General features: G+C 40.7%; 1 protein-coding gene across 1 annotated transcript in view; it reads left to right on the top strand.

Moving 5' to 3' along the window:
* Positions 1-20,316, top strand: part of LOC120822509 (roundabout homolog 2) — a 68,438-nt gene that overhangs the window by 20,022 nt on the left and 28,100 nt on the right. Inside the window, exons 3-5 of the mRNA XM_040182268.2 lie at positions 17,867-18,024; positions 18,178-18,298; positions 18,444-18,582. Coding sequence (XP_040038202.2) covers positions 17,867-18,024; positions 18,178-18,298; positions 18,444-18,582 — 418 coding nt within the window. The remainder of the gene's footprint in view (positions 1-17,866; positions 18,025-18,177; positions 18,299-18,443; positions 18,583-20,316) is intronic.

Raw genomic sequence — 20,316 nt, 5'->3', positions numbered from 1 at the left:
GTGGATATGAAGTAGGCTGAACGTGCTTGGCTGTGAACCTTTCAATGCAGTTTTTCTGCCAAACAAATCAAATATTTGATGACAGAGTGTCTAATTGCCTTCTTTGTGTATCACTCACTCTCGCTTCCCTTTGATTAGCAAGTATGGACAGGTGCATACTTTACTCATGATTGTGGGGTTGCAATATACATCCACCCACCACGGTTTATACAGTGACGCAACACTGTCAATCATTAATTCACCATCCACATGCCAATAGCAGTGCTGGTGGTTCTCCAGCCATTAGATCACTCTTGCCTTGATTCACTCGGGCTTTTAGCAGCTAAACTGGCTGAATGAACTGTGTGCTAATGATTAGACTGCATCTGAATTCTGAACTCCATAGCACCACATTTAGCGACACTTAATTAATCTTAATGGATTCTGAAAAAAAACGGCAGCCAAAAAAAAAAACATTGTATCCATAAATTACTTTCCCTGTTGAGCCCCAAACATTGCAACAAAGGACTCCCCGGGGTCGCTTTAACGCACATTACTGTATCTGTGTGTGGTAGATATGCCCAAGCACTTACTGTACAGGAGGCACCAACTAATGAACTCTTCCTATCCTCCTAAAAGTAAGTATTTACCAAAATATTACCTCCTTGAATCCCCCTTCCTCACTTATTTCCCTTTCCCATCCCCTTCATCCCACTCTGTGATTTTTCTTTCACCATAATTCTCCGTCTTTTTATGACGCCAGAGAACAGGGAGTGTTCGGCACTGCACCGGTGCAAGCTTAGTTTTTTGAGAGGGATGCCATTTAAATTTAGTTTTGAAGTTGAATGAATGGTTTCAGCAAGTTGTATTTGCAGGAGTATATTGTTTGTTTTGCAAGCAAGTGTGTGTGTGTGTGTGTGTCTCCGTGTACTGCCTGCCACAGCGTTCTTATCACTCCCTCACACACCCGCTAGCCTCGAAGACTGAGCCTCCCCTCTTCTCGTGCCTCCTCATCAAAGCCATCACCAGCCACAGTTGTCGCTTCCCTTTCCCAGCATGCATTCCGTTCCCCCCTGTCGCGCTGGTCCGGCTCGCGTTCAAAAGACACCACTTCCATTGTATCACCGTGTTGTCCAGGCAGTAAGACCCTGCTGGTAAAAATTCATGCTGCTTGGTGAATACAGGTGCAGGTGCGATGTCTCCTGGAAGCACTTTGAAGAGTACAAAGTGAAGCAAAAATCCTAAAGTTGGTTACGACAGGAAAAGAAGGGCATTTTTCTGCAAAATACAGTTGCAAATCACATATCATATGACAAATTGTGCTGTTATCTGATTTTCGATACCGCCTACATATTGAAGTAATAGCACATGAGCGTGGATGGATATTCATTTTACCCCCCCGCCCACTCGTGGGTTAGGGGTTTCACAGTAAGTTCTATCCAAACCATCCATCTTATGATTGTGATTATGTGAACACTAATGCTCCTTTCGCAGATAACAGTACATTTGAGAAATGTGTTTTTCCCCGAACAACAACAAACACACCACCACATTATCAGTCCTATCTAATTAAAAAGCATCTGTGTAGGTGGCCGCAATTTAAATTAGTTTGGAGTCAGCCTTTGTCCCCCATTATAAACAGATTCCCTCATAAACTGAAATGCCGTTTAGAGGAACTCTAATTAAAGCCACAAATCTAAATCGGAAACAACAAAGAGAAGATATTTATCTCAACAAAATGGCCAAAAAACATTGAAGCTATTGTAAATTTGTTTCTTTAAATCGTCTCTGATAGCCAATTTACAATTTCAATACGCAAGGGAAAATTGGCATGTTTATGGGGGTTAAATAGGGTTGCAACAAAAGATTATTTTCAACATCAAATCCTTTTTTGATTATTTTCTCAATTCACTGTAAGGTCTATAAAATGTACTGATAAATAGAAAAAGTAGAAAATGTTCATCATATGTTTTAAAGCAGAAAGCTCTTAAAATTTCTTCTTTTGGTCCACCAACAATCTACAACCCAAAGCTCCGGAAAATCTTTCCTTTTTCTTTTTTTAATAATAAAACCAATCATCAAAATAAAAACGTCTATTCAAACAAGACATACCGCATTGTCTGAAGTGCATGGATCAAGTGCATTGAGAGTGTTTACCAATTCTCCTTTTGCAGGTTAATCTGCTATAATCTGGCTTTCCCTATAAAAAGCCAGATGTGCCCGCACTTGACGCATTGCTATCTGCTTGCTTGCAAAGTGAAAGCGTGCGAGCAAACCAGCTACGTGAGCAGCGTCTCGTCTGTCTCCACCCTCTCCCACTCTCCGGTCCCATGAACCATTTTCCCGCATATGAGCAAATGAACCAATAACATCTTAACTGTAGAGAATTAAATCTTCTGCGCGTCCTTGTGGTCGGTAAGCGGAGTTAATGCGCGTTATCAATCCGCCAATGTCAATGCCAATTACTTTCTGAACAAAGCAGCGTTCGGATTACAGGAAAATTGCGCCATTAACGTCAGATCAGGTTGTTGTTGGTTACTGGTGCCCCGCGCCAACAAGCGGCCTGAACACGTTGGTTTTAAAGACCAACGTGCCCATTAATGCGCACGTAGGGGCAAGTACTTTTGACACTTGTGTAATAAAATCTAAGTGGGTCCGCTCTGCACCTGAAATTTGGATCAATAATGTCACTGTCAAACTAGTTGAGCTTTAAGGCTACTGATTGTTTCTCCCGGCAACAAATTCACCAGTCTGAACATGCAGTTAAGCTATTTCCCATCAGCACGTTTTGTGGACACACGTTGTTTGGAAACATTTCATCTCATTTCCGTACCATAGAAAGATAAAAGTACGTTGCGTAAGTCTTTTTATTTCTTCATAACTCCTTCAACCACTTAACATCTTTTATTTCCCATTAATGTACACAAAATATGGACTCGCCATTATTTTCCTTCCTTTTCTCTGTCATTTGCTCTCCTCTCAGTCTCAGTCTCAGTATGTTTCTCTCTTTTTTTTCTGCACATTTTTAATTAACCCTGTTGAACGAAAGGATGTGGTATGATTTCTAATTAACAGGGGAAAGTATACTGGAAAAGTCAAATGAAAATCTCCATTTCTTTGTCTCCCCTGAGGGTAGGATTTTAGGAGCAATGTTGTTATGTCTCATCGAGCATCTAGTGCAAGGTTATCGTATCAACTCGCCACTTTCCTGATTGGTTTGATGATAATGTGTGTTAAAGCATTACATTTTTTGGGGTGTATTTTGTATCTTTCTTTCATTATGCATGGGCTTTTTTTTACAATACTGTACAATACAATACAAGAGCAGTATTTCTATATTTATTAATAAAATGCAAATCTCCTCCGTGCATCTAACGGAAACCATCCCACCTGCAGTCATAAGGATATATTGCCAGCATCTGCATGTGTGACGCGTGTCCCTCCCCCACCGCTCTGCCCTCCCAAGAGAGCTGCAGCATTAATAACTGTAAGTGGATAATGCCCAAGCTCGAATTCCGATCAAGGTTTAATAAGAGTATGATTCAGTCGGCCACTGGCAGCAGGAGGCACTTTGTGTGTGTGTGTGTTTCCAGGCATATGTGTACACGGGCCTTGACGTAAAATATAAGTACAATGCTGCTGTTGCTGGTGCATTCGAGGGTTTCTCATCTTTTCGCTTTACAACGGCCGAAATGTGAGACCTGAATGTGTGTCACGTCTCTACCCGTGTCAGGGTCAAATTGTGGTCAGTAAAAATTAACGAGAGGATGTCTTGAGTCATTAATAATGTAATCAGGAGGGCAGAGGTTGTTTCCTTGCTTTTGCACCTGCCCTCTATGTGTATGTGGTAACAGGCAAATGTAAGGCCCTCTATTTTCATTTTGTAGTTGTGCCATAGTGCATCAATATTGAACACATTTTGTCGTGGCTTGGTCTTGTGTAGAGGGAGAATCCTTGTGACACTGTCAAACACCAAGGAAAATCAGCCGCTGCACAGAGCTATAGTTTGCAGTGAAGTATAAACGCAGCTCAACAGAGTTAATTGGAGCGTTGCGCTTTCTATATGCAAACGCCTTTTACAGCCGGCCTAATGAAAACAGACTGGTAGGAATTGGAACACTGAATAACATAATACCTTACATCACCAATAACACGGCGGTTTGAATGTGCAGCAATGTCACAGTGAAACCCCTAACCATTATTAATGTTTCTATGTATTATGTAACATTAAGTTCTCGATGGAAGCCAAAGCCCACAATACAGACGGAGCATTATTCATGTTGAGAAGACGTGTGTTTTGCTGAGAGCCATTAAACATGCTATCTGTTCATTGCCATTAGCTCCAAAAGCTCAGAGTGCAAACCTGACTTTGGCATCTAATCCTCTTACTCGGGAGAGGACTAATGCACGCAGAGCATACACTACAGCTGACAAACAGTCATTTTTTTTTCTGTGAAAGCGTTGAAAGGCACAGTATCGATGAAAGCCATATAGTCTCCCAAATCTCTGTTGACTTCCTGTCTCTTTTCCCGTGTCTCCCCCCCTCAAACCCTCCTTCCCTCCATCCAACCAGATGGCCTCCCTCTAACAGAGCAATGACACCAGATGTGCAGTTCCAGTGTCGACTCAGGGACCAGCTGGGCCGAGAGTGCCAGTGGTTCTGTTAATGAAAATGGCTCTGCTTTGTGTGTGTGTGTGTGTGTGTGTGTGTGTTGTTTACTATGGTTCAATGGCATGTGACAGTTGGGAAACTGTCTGTGGGTGAGGGTTTTTAGAGTGAGCCACGGCGAGTTGCTCGGCAGTTCAACTCAGCCGTGCAGTGCTCAACAGCACACCCACCAAGGATAAAACTATACAGCAAGCCATCCAGAATAAACATCAGCAAACTCAGCATCTTGCTACCTAGCATTCTATTTTTCTATCTGGAGCCGTCGCGCACGTCCTCGATCCCCTATCCCTTCCTTCATACAGTACATCATTATGTATTCTTTCTGCTAAGGTATTTAGTAGCAATGGGATCACTGTCCCTATTATTAATTCATGCATACACTTCAAACAAAGAAGTAACGGTAAAAACAGTCAGAATTTAGAAAGCTCTATTTGTTTAAAGAGGAATTTATTGATTTTAAATTGTGATATTCCTACCACAGATTGACACTCGAAGCTAACACAATAATGAATGTTTAATTCTGATAAAAACCTCAAGCCTCAGCTAATGAAGTTGTTACTACATGCTGCGCTCTGCAATTTAGGAATTTTCTCTGAAACAATTAATTATTACGGATGGTCCTGCTGATCAATTAAATGATAAGGAAACAAAGAAATCCTGTTTGCTTTGCAATAATTCTTACAGCCTCCATAGGATGGCAGAAATAGACTAAGTAAAAGTGTAAAAGTGAAAAAATGTTTTTCCACATATCTCCCACCAGTAGAGATTATAATGGTGGGGATTGTGTGTGTGGGGGGGGGGGGGGGGGGGGCTTAATACCTTAATACCTACAAGCTCCACGGTAATCCATCTTGCAGGGCCACAATGTATCCATGAAGATTTGGCACCTGCATTTAACTGATTAAACTTCCTTAACCTCCAACGATTTATACACTGTCATTGGTAGGAACTGAATAGTAGCAAAACGAATTTTGAGTTCTTGAGCATGAGGTAAAAAATAACTTCAAACTACTCCAAAAAAAGAAAATAAATAAGCAAAAGAAAAATTTAAAACCAGCAATTAAGATGCTCTCAATCATGACATTAACATACTGATGTTTACAAGTACTTTGTTCACCATATCAGTTTAGCTCTTTTGCATGCTAACATTTGTTAATCAGCACCAACACAGAGTCGGTACAATTGAGGCAGAAGATGACTGAATGCACCACATATCATGTCAACCTATCCATGTTTAGACATTATATTTATTTGCCAAAAATCATCAAAACTAATAACATATATGATCCAGAAACATAATATACTTACAATAGTTTGGGCTAATAACCCCAGTAGATGTTTCTCCTGATATATGGAGTGTATCCCAAAACACATGAGAGGTCGTCAGTCTTTCACACTTAAAAACTGACAGGCACATTCACACCTACTGGCTACTATCCAATTCAACCTACATGACTTTGGAGAAAAGGAAAACCAGAGCACCCAGAAGAGACCGACATGTTCCACTGGAGGAACATTCAAACCTTTCGAACATTCAACCTTTTTGTTGTTTGTTGACAGTGTTTACCACTTTGTGTTGTGTGCAGGCCCAATAAGTCTTGAAAGTACACTTTTCACCTTGTGGATTTCCTTCTCATATAAACTTGAACATACATAGTCATTATTATATACATAGACTTAGATTCAGAGAGAAGTTGTGTGAAATAAGCATTAATAAGATGCTGTTGCATGTTACTCAGTGTGTAAGCCTTAAGGATGATTCCTGTGCTGCTGTGTGTGGATTAGACTGATCTTCTAAAACAACTTTGAATGCAGCTGTGTGTTTACGCACATGACTGCTGCCACGGCGAGTGAAATGCTGACATGCACATGCATTTTTTTTACATCTCGTAAATTTGATCAAATATTCCTACTGTGAAGTGTAGCACAATTTTAATCAACAGGGAACCAGGTTTATTTTCTTATTGAGAATAGAGCTAAATTGACTGTTCATCATACATCGCTCATTCTCAGTGTGCTGTATTCCGGCACCAAATATGAAAATGGCAATACAGGTACTGTAGACTCCACACATACTTTAAGCCAAGCAATAATTTGCCGTGGGACTGGATGCTCCAGTGGGTGTGTTGTTCTACAGTGTCTCATCAATTACATTCCCTGAGAGAAAACACCCGGCTGTTTTCCGTTTCTTCCGATGCCGAGGTTAATGGTCCTCTTCTCAAACGCCTCTGCCAGCCAGTAATTGGAGCAACTTAACAATCATAAGTGCAGTCTTTGTAGTGTAGAGAGCACAGGACGGAATACGGCTTTATTAACTATGCAAAGCCAACTTTTATTGATTGACCCCCTGTTCATGCCTCCAAATGTTGCAGCTTCTCGGTTTTTGAACTTCACATTGAAAAGTACTACCGACCATCTTATGAGGACATTATAACGAGTAGAAACTTTCCTCAAAAAACAATGTGGGTGCTTAGTAAAAGATTAAAATACATAAAAATTAGCAGGAAAAGCAAATCAACCTGTTAATTTGTTTTCACATTTTTAGAACTTTCTGTTTTTTGAAAATCTATGTGAATAAATGTTCTAAATCATTTAAGTTTTTTTTCGGCTGCAAATACTGAGTGGGTTTATTGAAGGCCAGCAATGGGTTAGTCAATATCATCCCATTTCAGAACTTCTGAATCACTCTAAATAATCCCTGCTTAATGACATCTTGGTAGATAAAGAACAATCTTAGTGGACAGAAATGTTCCTTTTATTGTCCAGTTTTGACACCATGATTTAATTAAATTGTTTAAACATGATGAGTAATCATTGAATTTCAACAGTGAGTTGAAAGAGTCTGTGCAAGCCAAATGGGCTGTGGAAGCCAAATGGGTATACTTTGTTTGCACGGTCTGTTTGTATGCTGTGGGAGTGTGGAGACTCCTTATCCAGAAGATTACAACTGGATTGGCAGTATCCTAGTGCCTAGCACCTAGGGAATATGTGTTGGCATCCATGTATTTGCTTGCATCTGTCACTCACGTCTTATACTTCTGACCTTTCCTCCTTTCCCTGTGATACGCTACACAGATGTTTCCTCTCACGTCCACTGATCGCTGACTGGTAGTGGGTTTGGCACATGCAGATCAGACAATAAAGTCAATGCAGACTGGCTCCAGTCTGTCAACACCAGAGAAGTGCAGCACTTTATTCTGCAAAGTCAGCCTCTCAAAATAGTCATTTCTACAGTGATTTAAAGGGTTATTACATTGCATCCAGGGGAAAAAACATCTCTGTGTTGCACACAGTATTTTCATCACGGTGAGCTGTCTGTGATGAGTGATACCATGTCAGCTAAAACTCTGATTGACAGGTTATGAAAGCATCAACGAATGTGATTTTGATTCTGGTAAAATCAGATAAATTGAGGGGTTAGAAAATCAAACAAGCCAGAGCGCTCTTTATAGAGAGAACATCTGAGCAAACTGTAATGATACACATGATATGTGTGTTTAGATTGAGATACTTTCCGCTGTTTCTGTCGGTCTTAAAAGAAAGTGATTTGAATATAATGAGACAAAGAAAGAGACAAAGAAAAGCGGGTGATCATTATTGCACTTTTTAAGCAAAATGGAGTAAAGTGAGATTGTTGTGCAGAATCCATTCTAACAGAAATATACCTAAATCTATTGCATAACACAATCAGAGGTTTTATTTTTGCAAATTTACTAAATAGATTTGTGTTATTTCAATGAATGAAATTGTCTCATCAGTTCATCAGAATACACAGTAGTTTGTCAGGCATCCACATTTTCCTTTATTTCCGGGCTCTCAGACTTTCTGGTGTAAGATCACAGCATGTGTATTGCAACAAAAGGACTGTGCTGTTTGAAGCTACTGTCCAGGACCCACAGATTCACAGCTTATCATGCCGAAAAGTGAGCGTTTGGCCAGTCTGCTGCCTTTAGCCCACTTGGCAGCCTGGTGGCCGTTGCTCATCTGTCCCCAAGCCAGTGTGAGCGCATCACCGATCTGGACCAGGATTAAAGGAACGAATACTAACAGCTGTGCTGAGATTAGCCATGTCAGTATTTACAGTTATTTTGTCAGCCACTGCACCGCACGCTCTACTCAAATAATGAACTGCTATATTTGAATTCCTGTTTTTGTTCTACTTGGACCTTTGGATTTACCCTGAAATGCATTGCAAATATTTTCGTCCAGAGGTGGAGACGGATGAAGAGATGAAGTGTGATGGAGATACAGGGTAGATTTTTATTGAAGCAAATGATGGTCGAGACTAATAATTTGCTACGTGGATAAACAGAGTGGGAAAGAAGCCCCCACCTTTATTTCCCCAAACGTGAAATAAAAGGGGGAGCGTTGGTGTAAATCGAGAGCAAAACTGCTGGCTTCTATAAAGAAATAGATAATCATTTCTGCGGTATTTAGACGTTTATGAATTGAGCAGTTTCCTCTCCCATGTGTGTGACAGAGAGAATGTTGTGTGTGAATGTGTTTGCACACGTACTTTTCCTCTTTGTGTGTCAGAGCTTACCTTGAACTGAGAGCGCATGAATATGCATGTGTGTGTTCACACAGGGAAAAGACATATCCCCTCAGCAGAGACTGATCACCCCATGATGGGCCATCACTGGAGGATTGCACAGACTTTCCATACCTGTCTGTCTACGGAATTACAATGTATAACAAAAATGTTTGCACATTTTCTGAAGTGCCACCGCAGGCTTCCTTCTAATAGATAGTGTATTTTAATCTGCATAGACACTTAATGTGATGGTAGAGGTAGAAAGGGATTTTGGGGGACGGTGTTGGAGAGCAGCGGGTCAGTGGCAGCTGCTCCGTATGTACGTACAGGATCTGTGCAGCGTGGCCCTGGGTTTACCAGAGGGTGTGCATAGATGTGATTAACAGAGATTTGGGGTGAATAATCTTCTAAGCCGCTCAGTGGAGCACTGGGGATGGGACTGGGCTGCAGATGCGGATGGGAGAAGCTTAGGGCTACTGAGACGTACCTGGACCCCATCCTGCCCGCTGGAAGGTGACACGTGCCTTTTGAATGTTTGATCACGTATGACCAATGCAGGGCTGGCCGATTCATGTTGACAAATAAGAAACTTTTTTTGTTTGCTGCCATCACCCGGTTTGTCCACCAGATAAAACCCACACGATTAGTTTTTACTATAAAATTTCCACATAAATTTTATGGGATCTAAATGGGAATATTTTCCAATATATCAGAATATGATATTTTATACCCTCTTTTATTGATATTTTAGGGATGGTGATGATTCCTGATTTTGGTGGATGGGTCTGCAGTGTGTGTGTGGGGGGGTTGTGTAGTGTCTGCCCTCACCTCTGGAACGTCATGAACCTTGTGCTCAACACTCGTACTTGAACATTTCGGTCAATTTTCTCATTCGGAGATCAAAGATCAAACCGGTGCAAACAAAGTGTACCGTGTATTATCAGTTGATTTGGAAGCATGACATTACCATTGTAATTAGTTTTCTTTTGTGCCGAATGTCAGGAGTAGTGGGGCTGCGGCGCCCTGCTTTATAGCTCCAAGCATTTATTCAAATGCGTTCACACATATCTACATACTATCCAAACATGCACATATTGTGGCCCATCTGTATGTACTCATGCAAAGCAGGATATAACCAGGATGCTGTGGCAAACACAGCTTAGTACCTCCATCTCTGGTGGCCGTCATGAGATGTGTTTGATCATGCAGGATGGTGCAGACACACAGATTATTTTGCCTTCCGAACATCACTTTCTTCCATTATAACTCACAAAAGTCAAGGCAGTGGGGAAATATGATATAGCCTTTAGAGATTTATAGGAAAGGCATAGAAAAAAAAATAGATTGAGCCTTTTTAACCTTTAAAGGTCTGAGAGAGAATGCCGTTAGCTTTTCTAAAAAATCCAGTTCATTCCATTGTGACGATGACAATGATGGCTGTGAAACACAGCAGCATGCATAATTTCGGTTAGGGAAGAAGAGTAAATGTAAGAAAGCCCCTTCTCTATGGGCGGCCGCTGCTTTAGTGAAACAAGGCGGATAAAAGGATCGAGTCTGATCCCTGACTCATTTCCCAGCTCATGTTGTACCACTCTGCAATATTGCTGTAAGGGTCTATGATATCCATGGTCTTTGTGGAGAAATAATATGATCTTTATTTTGCTTGCTTCAATTTTTCCATCTCCTTACATATAATATATATATATATATATATATATATATATATATATATATATATATATATATATATGTATTTGACGTAGGGTAGGGTCCAAGTTCATGAACACGGGTCCCATGTCCCTCCCATTTCATCAGATATGGGAAAGATTCCTTTAAAGAGTCGAGAAGATGGTAAGAAAGAACAGCAACACAATAAATGACGAATTAAGCATCCTTAAATACAAAATCATGAACTATGGTAATGTACAAATGTCATTTTACAGAAATGTGCATCCAGATTTGAAATTGTAGGTAGATGCGAGATGGGAGCTAGAACGGTTGGTCTTTAAGATAGAGGAATGTGTTCTAGTGAAGAAATGCACAGAGACAGGCAAAATTAATTATAGATTTAGAAATGTGGTCTCAGGGAATGCTGTTTCTGTGACTAGGGGCATGGACGTTGGGGGAGGGACCCTCCTCCTTCACCATCCACAACTTCAATTTACATTACGTGAGGATGGAGGTTAATTAAACATGACAATGGTAGGGCGTTTATTGTTAACCCTTCATGGTGGTTGACTGATTCTTAACATAAAAGGCCAAAGAATGCATAAGAAATGTGTTTGAGTCTAGGCTAAAGTGTATATGCCCATAAAATTATCTCACGGAAGGGGTTATGAATAAAGATATGCGTACAATTGTCCCTAAATGTGCGTGTGGTAGGAATTTGAATATGAAAGAACAAGTTAAAGCCAAAAAAACAAAAATAGAAAAAATAATTCCAAAGGAAACATAGGTTTATACGAAATGAATTCTAAAACTCAGCTAAATTTTCTTAATGCCAGAGGCGTGCCCACTTTTTGTGTGCAGCTATTTCTAACCTTCATGTTGACGCTAATTGGACTCAACACTAATGAAGCCAAAAAAGCAAAGTCAAGCAGTACTATGTTTTCTAGTTGTCAGTGTATAATTTGGGACAATGCTGACATTGGTTACCATGGAAATCCTCACACTGCCTTGGAATTAACACGTTATATTGGATTTCAAAAATGGAAATGAGCTTTGGTCATATTCGGTCCATATGCTGTACCAAACACTTTTAAATAGTACAAATCAAAAAATACAATAATTTACCCATACTTATACTAAAGTAGTACCCAGTAATGCGAAGTACAGAGCTATAAATGATGTCCTACATTGAATAAGACCCTCTTTGTTTTTTTTCCATAGGCATATTATCACAAAATGTAGTGTACTTGCTGGGTTTCATATTCTTTCAGAGAGAATCGGTCTTGCTTTACTCACGTTGTGTCCTGCTGATGGTAATACAGGATTTCAATAGGTATGTACATCTGTGCCGGACTCAGAGCCTCGTGGGAGAATGTGTAAATGCTCCCCGTCTCCCCGTCAGTCCTGACTGATTGCTGATGACTTTTATAGGGCAGAGACATGTTAAATTGTTTATTAATTTAAAAATCCCCAATCTATATATATATATAGTCAGAAGATATATATATATATATATATATATATATATATATATATATATATATATATATATATATATATATATATATATATTTATATATCCTCCTCCTCCGATTGTGTGTCGGCATATCTGTCTTGCAGTCAGCGATGATATGTTGTGGTCATCAGCAAAGTTTCTGGAATAAGAACAGGGCAGCTGTTTTTTGTTTTGTTTATGCATGCATGCGAGTGTGTTTGTGTGTGTATGTGTCAGTGTGCTTTTTGTGCATGTGACAGATATGGGACATCCTTCACTGCCGTTGAGAAAGTGACACTGCCTACAGGGTATCGTGTTCAAAAAGGATCTTCAGCAAACTCCAAAAGAGAATTTAGCCGACCACTGTCATAAGAAATACACAATTGTTTTTCGTTTTGGACCCTGCATCACTAACTGTATAAAGCTTCAAAATAGCTGTATGATTACTTTAGCAATACTCAATCTTAAACACGTTGCATTTAAAAATATGAATATTCCCAAAATACCAAGATTACCCACTGCTTTTTCTTGCATATTGCTTTTTAAACCTGCCATGTTGCAAATTTTGTCCACATTCAGCACATACATTCTTCATTGCATCTGTGATTCCCAAATGGAAATACAGCCATCTGTTACACACCACAACTCGCAAGGTGTTAGTGTCTTCATCTTTCCTCATTTGAAATTCTCTTTCTTTTTGGCTCAGCCGTGTTACGTCCCACAGTACTACACCACAACAGTTTTCTTTTGGGTGGGGTTGTATATTCCCTTGCTGGGCCACCAGCCTGCTTGCACGGCCACAAACACACACACACACACACACACAAACAAACATGGACACACCCCCACAAACATCCACGAGCAAACAAGCTTCAAAGTAAACAAAATGCAAAAATGTATTATTTGGGTTGCAGTATAGTCACCCATCATCATCTGTCACACCGTTTTTATTTACCAGATGGTTTTATGAAGTGAAATAATAATTGATGTTCAGAACTCGATTATAACAACCAGCTCCTTAATCACGTCTCACTGTATCCCTTTTCTAAGAATTGTATTGATACATTAGGGTAAATTAGAAATTTGGCCTTTTTGTCAAACTATGTCTATGATTACCCCAGTAATAGATGTGGGATTTGGGAAATTGACTGTAGAGACCTTTTAGGCTAAATTGTGTTGACTTTGCATGTTTGCCTTTCAATAACAATGCAGTGACAAAAATAACAAATGGATTGTAATGGGCTTCTTATATAATCTTCTTGTTATACAGCACACAAGAAAATGTAGGATTACATTATAGTAGGGAGAGAAATTGAGTTGTTTTTAAACTTTAATGTCAGCCAAATCCAAAAGGTAAAACTATAAGGTTGCAGTAAGGCACAATTATTCTATACTACAACACATCTGAATTTAGCGAGTTAGTGTGCTATATTTGCAATTCGGAATTGCAGTTAACAATGATGGAATTGGACAAATTAAAATTGCCCAGGTGCTAACAGTTAGAGAACATTCTTTGGAGTACCAAAGTTATTAAAATTCATTCTGAGGAGGATTTGAATGTGTGCACCAAATGTTGACAATTTGGTGCACACATGACAATCCCCATGACAACAACCCATCCTTCCAGTAGTTGTCAAGAAATGTCCCTAAAATCCGACCACAGCACAAAAATCAACCTAGAGGAAAAGTCAGGAAATCAACAAAGTCAGTAGCATTCTCCCTCCAGGGAGGAATACTTGAACAGTTGTAGAGATGGTCTGTCTGGACTGAAGAGCTGGACTGACGGGCTGACATCGACGCCCCTAGAGCCACGCCACTTGCTTGGCAAAATATTGTGGGTGACAGGGACGGAGGGAGAGGCAAAGGTCACGACCGTCAATGTCTGAAACGGATTTCATGGCATTTCATTACACTCTAGGCCAAAGTGGTATAAGCACAAGCCAACAGTGTCAGCCCTCAGCAATGGCAAATACAAACAAACAAAACAAGGCCATGTTACAAACAGTTCCCGTTATGGCTGTAGGAACATTAATCAACTCCGTGGCATCCTCAAAAAGAGATGTGAGGGCAAGGATGGAGTTGATATTCTCCATTTGAATGACATGGGGAGGTTTTAATCTGAGCATAAAGTCACAAGTGCACCTTCATGGATCTAATGGGGAAAATGCTGTAATGCAAATTAGTTTTAGAGTGCTAGCTGAAGAGGGTATTTAGAGAGGATGCCAAGATGAACTATCTTAACATTTATGACAACCCTCCTTTTTCTTATTAATCATTTAATGAGTCCCTGCATTGCTATTTGTATTCAAATACTTCCACCTTGTCACATTTTTTTACCCCCCCATTTTGCCATGGAATGAGGCCCATTTACAAATCATTCTCCTTCTGATTTGATAACTGAAACGAGTGAATGCCCACTGAATGGCTTGTTTGAATAATTGAGCAATACTCAATCAGACAACACTAGGCAGTGGTGGCGTCCTTGCCATCCGAAATAATTACCAACCGACAGCAAACTACCCGTGGGTGCTGCCTCCGCAGGGACTCCACATTCGAGACTGGTAGATTAAAACAAGAGCCCCCACGCCCACCGAACATCTGACATGCCTTTACGAACACCACCTACAGGAACCTGCTGAGACCCCCCCACCCCCCCTGTGAGGAGAGGAAAGGAAAGGGGACCCCCCACTGCGGCGTCCACACATGTGGCAAACCTGCCACTGCAGTCGGGTAATGCGCACTGTCGGCATTGAATAAATTACAGCCACACAACTGACAGTATTTCTGTTCGGACAAAGAACCCAAACCCCCGTCCATATTCATATAATAACTTAGTCACTTTCAATATATCTAGAGATGGGTTATTATGCACATCATCAATCATAAAATAAATGAAACACAATTTTAGCAATCTTGTGTTGAAATTGGAAATATCCCAGAAATTGAAACAATAAGTTTCTCATCTTGAAATGAGATACATGCAATTGAAATGACTAGCCCCTCTTTAGACAACATGGTATAATAGTGGTCTTTGGCTGTGTTTGTTTGGTTTTAGATTTTTCACATTTACTGCGTTTTTCAGTTAAACTACCTGCATTAATACAACATGTCCATTCTCTGCCTTGCTTTTATATGATTGGGTTTTCTCTTATTATGTGTGTCTGGGTTTCACAGTCTCTAGAGACAAGCGTCGCTACAAAAACAGCTTTGATGTGACAACACAGGAGCAGGACGGCAGTTGTGTGACTGGATGGATGTTTTGTGCATGGAGTGGGTCACTAAGCGTATCGTGCATATGTCTTTGCCAAGGTAGTGTCTGCAACTGAGCCTCATTTACTCCCGCACAGAACGGATGAGATTGACAGCTGGGCCGAAGGGCCTTTGGCTCCTTCCTGATTTTCTTTTCCTCTAGAGGTGTCCTTAGGGACTTGGAATCCACGCTGCAGTATATCAGCAGAACAGCTTATGGCTGTAATGAGGATGAAAAGCAAACTGAACACCGAGCCAGTGTTTTCACTCTGTGCTGCTCTTAGTTCTACAAAATAGCAGTTTGTTTTAGTCATTTTGGAAAACCAGTCACAACACGGGCTTGTACAACCATTTTAAAGTTGGTGTCTAAAAAATGACATTATCAAAATTGTAACAAAGCCTAAATATGAACTGTTTTCTAGCAAGTATGAATATAATTAGGTTTAATTTTCTTTATCTGTCACTCCTTAAATATCTAAAATCTAAAATGATACTTTAAGCTAAAATGTATTCAGAATATTTTCTTTGACAGAAAAATCTTTTTATTCTTCACAACCATTTTTTTGTGTATTTTAATTGTTGTCACACAGGGCACTACAGTAAGGCTTTTCACAAAAACAACATGTCATAAGGTATTAATGCAAAGCGCCTCAAAGCATTGCTGGATCCAAATCGCGATCTCTATTTTTAAACTTAATTCCTGTGATGGCTTACAGTACTCTCATTCCTGTATCTATGTTAGACCAGACCTTTTTGGATGGATATTTGGGACAGCAGTTGTGACAGCACAAGGGAATATTGAAGCTGTAACCTTTTAACTTAGCAGAAGTTAGCTCGTGGCTGCGTTCAAATCCATGAATATGGCATCGCTTGACGATTCTTGATGTTCTCGCTCCTTTGAACACTCAAACCTGAGTACAGACATCCTTGCCATTGAAAAAAATCGAGACGATTGTCCAACAGTGGAAGAACACTAAAATAAATGGAATTTTAATGAGCTATGGGGGTGTGTACGTTCAATTGTGCTATTGTGGCATTTTTCACCAACTGTATTTAAAGTAGCTGTCATAATCTAGGCCTTTTCTTAGCATTATAGAATTGCCACCCCTCTTCAGGGCCCGTTGTTTATTCTAGAAAAGAGTAGAGTGCACTTTGAGTAGTACATTTTTCAAAAGAAACAGTAACAATTGCTGCTGTTAGTGAGATATTTTGAAACCATTTACCCATGAACCTAAATGAGACCGTCGGTTGATTTAGTCAATATCTGCCAGTTGTGGGCCAGTTTGTTCATGAGATGCTACAACTTATTTTCAAGTAACCGAGGTCTGACCCTGAGTCTGCTAAAAGTACAGTCCTATTGCCAAAGGGCTTTTTCAACCAAGGTTTAAGAAGACAAAAATACAACTTAGAGAACGTGATCTTTTAGAGCAGGTGCAGGTACACTTAAATTGTATAGCGTTTATAACATTATGTTGCAAAATTCTCTGAGACTATTTCAGGTTCCCAGTGAATTCATTCTAATGATTTGTTGAACCTCTGCTTTGCTTTGCTTCTTGCACAATCATCAGGCCAACAGCTGTATAATTTACTACTGATACTGCACTTGTACACCAGAAACTTCTTTGACTTTAATGGACTGAGCTTGTTCCCACTCCACAGAGGATCAACCTGTTTCATTATGGACTCCAAGCAGTTTTCTTTTAGCACAAGCTTCAGGTTAAATTTTTCCACCTGCCTCCCCCAACATTGTTGCCACCGCTTGCGGGCAATAATAAGCACTTATGTCATTTATGTTATTATGAAGTTGCTCTATCCAACACTTTCCTTATGGAGGTTTGAGTTAGGAAGCCGAAACAGGGCTGTATAAATTCAGTGTTGACTTATAGATCTCGCTTTTGGGTTACTTCTAAAATCTCACTTTCCTTTAATGTGTCTTACTCTTTGTCTTTGCCACATTGTTCTCTTAATCCTACCTGGCTTCACACACTATTACATTTCGCAACTGAGATCAAAGAAGAGCGTGTGCTTATATCCTCGGGGGGGACCGCTGTATTATTAAATATAGAGATTGCTGGGCGTCCTGTGAGGCCGTCTACTCGATTGAATTATCTTCATATTCTCACGTTAGAAATAGGTGGTTGAGGTCTGTAAGCCAAAGACAGCTCAGTTCTAGAGTGACTTTCTGTTTCACATAAAATCAGAATAAACTTCCAACCGTGTGAGCCACCATTGAAGTTCGAGTAACCACTTCTGCTCCCTCTTGTCCCCACAGTGTTACGGGATGACTTCAGGCAGAACCCGCAGGATGTGGTGGTGGCGGTCGGGGAAACTGCCAGCCTCGAGTGTCAGCCTCCACGCGGGCATCCTGAGCCCACCAACTTCTGGAGGAAAGATAAAGCTCGCCTTGACCTCAAAGACGACAGGATCACGGTGGGTAACTCATCAGGGAACAGATTTTACAAGACTCTTATACTCTGAATCACACGCTCAATGATTCACCCTTTCAGATTTACCCGGAGCTGTTGCCATGGGAAGCGCTTATTGCTGAACTGGTTTCGTTGAAATGAAATGCCTTTTTTTCAGGTTCGTGGGGGAAAACTAACTATCTCAAATACCAAGAAGAGTGATGTGGGGATATATGTGTGTGTGGCGGCCAACATGGTTGGAGAACGGGAGAGCGAAAAAGCTCAGCTCTCCGTGTTTGGTAAGAAGCCTCACATCCGCTCAAAAAGCAATAAAGCATGACTTTTTCATGTCTGTGGTATTTACTGAACACCAGCATATGCAGTATTTACCACTCTTTCAAAAGTATATTTAGCCTCCGTGCTATGTGTACTGCCCACATCCAGAAAGACCGGTGTTTGTGCAACGGCCTGTGAACCAGGTGGTCCTAGTTGACGAGACTGTAGAGTTCAGGTGTCAGGTTAACGGTGACCCCCCTCCTACACTGCGCTGGAAGAAGGAAGACGTGGACATTCCCCGCGGCAGGTGAGGGATGCGTGTGAGAGTGTGTTGTGCATGTGTCTGTAGATGCATGCATGCTTGTGTGTATATTTATGCAATACACATTATAATAGATAACCATCAAGCCGAGGTCTATGGAATGGTACCTTAGTGAAGCCCGTCAGTCAGTCAGAAAGGTGTTGATTCATTTCTGTCCTAGCAAACTGAAAACACTAAGTTAAATTGAATCATAAAAGCCTGACAAGTTGCTATTTCTAGGGCAATGTCAGACAATCAACAGAAATAAACAAAACAAAAGAAGGTCATTAACTTGGCAGCTTTTGTAAACTGTTTGTGGATTGATGCATATATATACATTATTTTAAATAACCTGGCTAAACCTTGTCTGATTATGAGAAATAAGATGCAATTATTATTTTTCAGTCTAGGTTCCGTACCTTTGCACTGGATTTTCAGTTTAGCTGGTTTTACTAATTAGCGTTGTCGTTCTTTGTCAGCTAAAACTAAATATGTATAAATATGTAACAATATTTAAATGATTAACTAATATAGTAAAGTATTGAATCCCGATTGGAATTAAATCCAACACAAGAAAACGAATTAAACTTGAGTAAACATCAAACCTGTATTGCTCAACATAACCAGTCAACTGTGTTACATTTTTATTTTCTATTTTAAAGGACTACTAAAAGCCCCCTCCCCCAATTAGAAAGAAATAATTACATGAGCAACAAGTTTAACCAACACTTGCAAGCCATTGTGCTGTGTGAAAAGGGCCTGCTACGGTGTGTCAGAACGGCGTGAAGAGCTGCCTGTCTCCCCGTCTGACAGTCCGTCTGCCCACCTGCGTTTTGCCCTCTACCTCGACACCCCTTGACTTTAGAAACATGTTCCACTTTCAGACCCGCCTCGCCTCACTTCCCTCCTTCCACTGCTTTCATTCTTTTGGTAAACCCGTCAGCCTCCTGGGAAGCCTGTATCTGGGTCAGAGATGTGCTTTGAATGGAGTCCTCAGCAGACTCTGGACAGGCCTCGCAATCTCCATCGATATTCTGCCCACACCCTTTAGAACATCTATTTCAAATGTGGCTTTTTCTCACCCCTTGTGCCATTTCTCTGCCTGACTTGTCTCCCATCTCTGCATCAGTATGGCTGGGTAGACAATTTCACAGGATTGCCAAAAAACGCCCCCCAGAGAAGGGGAGCCAAACTCCTTGCACTTCTACTCTTTCCGTCCTCAGCCCCTGTGAGGCGCTTATCTGAACTGTGGTAGCCAAGATGTTCCTCCCACTCTCGCTGCTCTCCTGCCGCTTTGCAGCACGCTGCACTGGTGGATGCACACTGATGCATGGTGGAACACATCTATGAATTAGTCATTTCTTACTGCTTGGCTCATTCATTAAATTTCCGTTTGTCAGACTGTGCCACTCCCTTTCTCCCAGACTGTTTGTCTATCTCTCCTTCTGTCTCCCTCTTGTCTCCCTCTCTTTTGCTTGCACTCACACAAACACACACGCACACATACATAGTGTAGCATACTGCACAGCCCACGCCGCAGTGGGTGGCTCGTCTTTATAAATATTGAAATAGTGGAACAGTCAGGGTTCCAGCTGAAAGCACCTTTCATTTTGCCAGGCCTTCTTCTCAGCATAATTGCTCTCCTTTTTTTTCTACTTTTGCGGCAGTGTGTGCAGCGGGAAGTCTTTAGTTGCCTTAAAAAAGGCTTTAAAAATGACACAACCTAAATAAAAGCTTCAA

This window comes from Gasterosteus aculeatus, chromosome 7 (assembly GCF_964276395.1).
Source record: "Gasterosteus aculeatus chromosome 7, fGasAcu3.hap1.1, whole genome shotgun sequence".
In the NCBI taxonomy this organism is placed as follows: domain Eukaryota; kingdom Metazoa; phylum Chordata; class Actinopteri; order Perciformes; family Gasterosteidae; genus Gasterosteus; species Gasterosteus aculeatus.
Note: the sequence above shows the minus strand (reverse complement) of the source record. Positions and strands in the feature narration are given on the sequence as shown.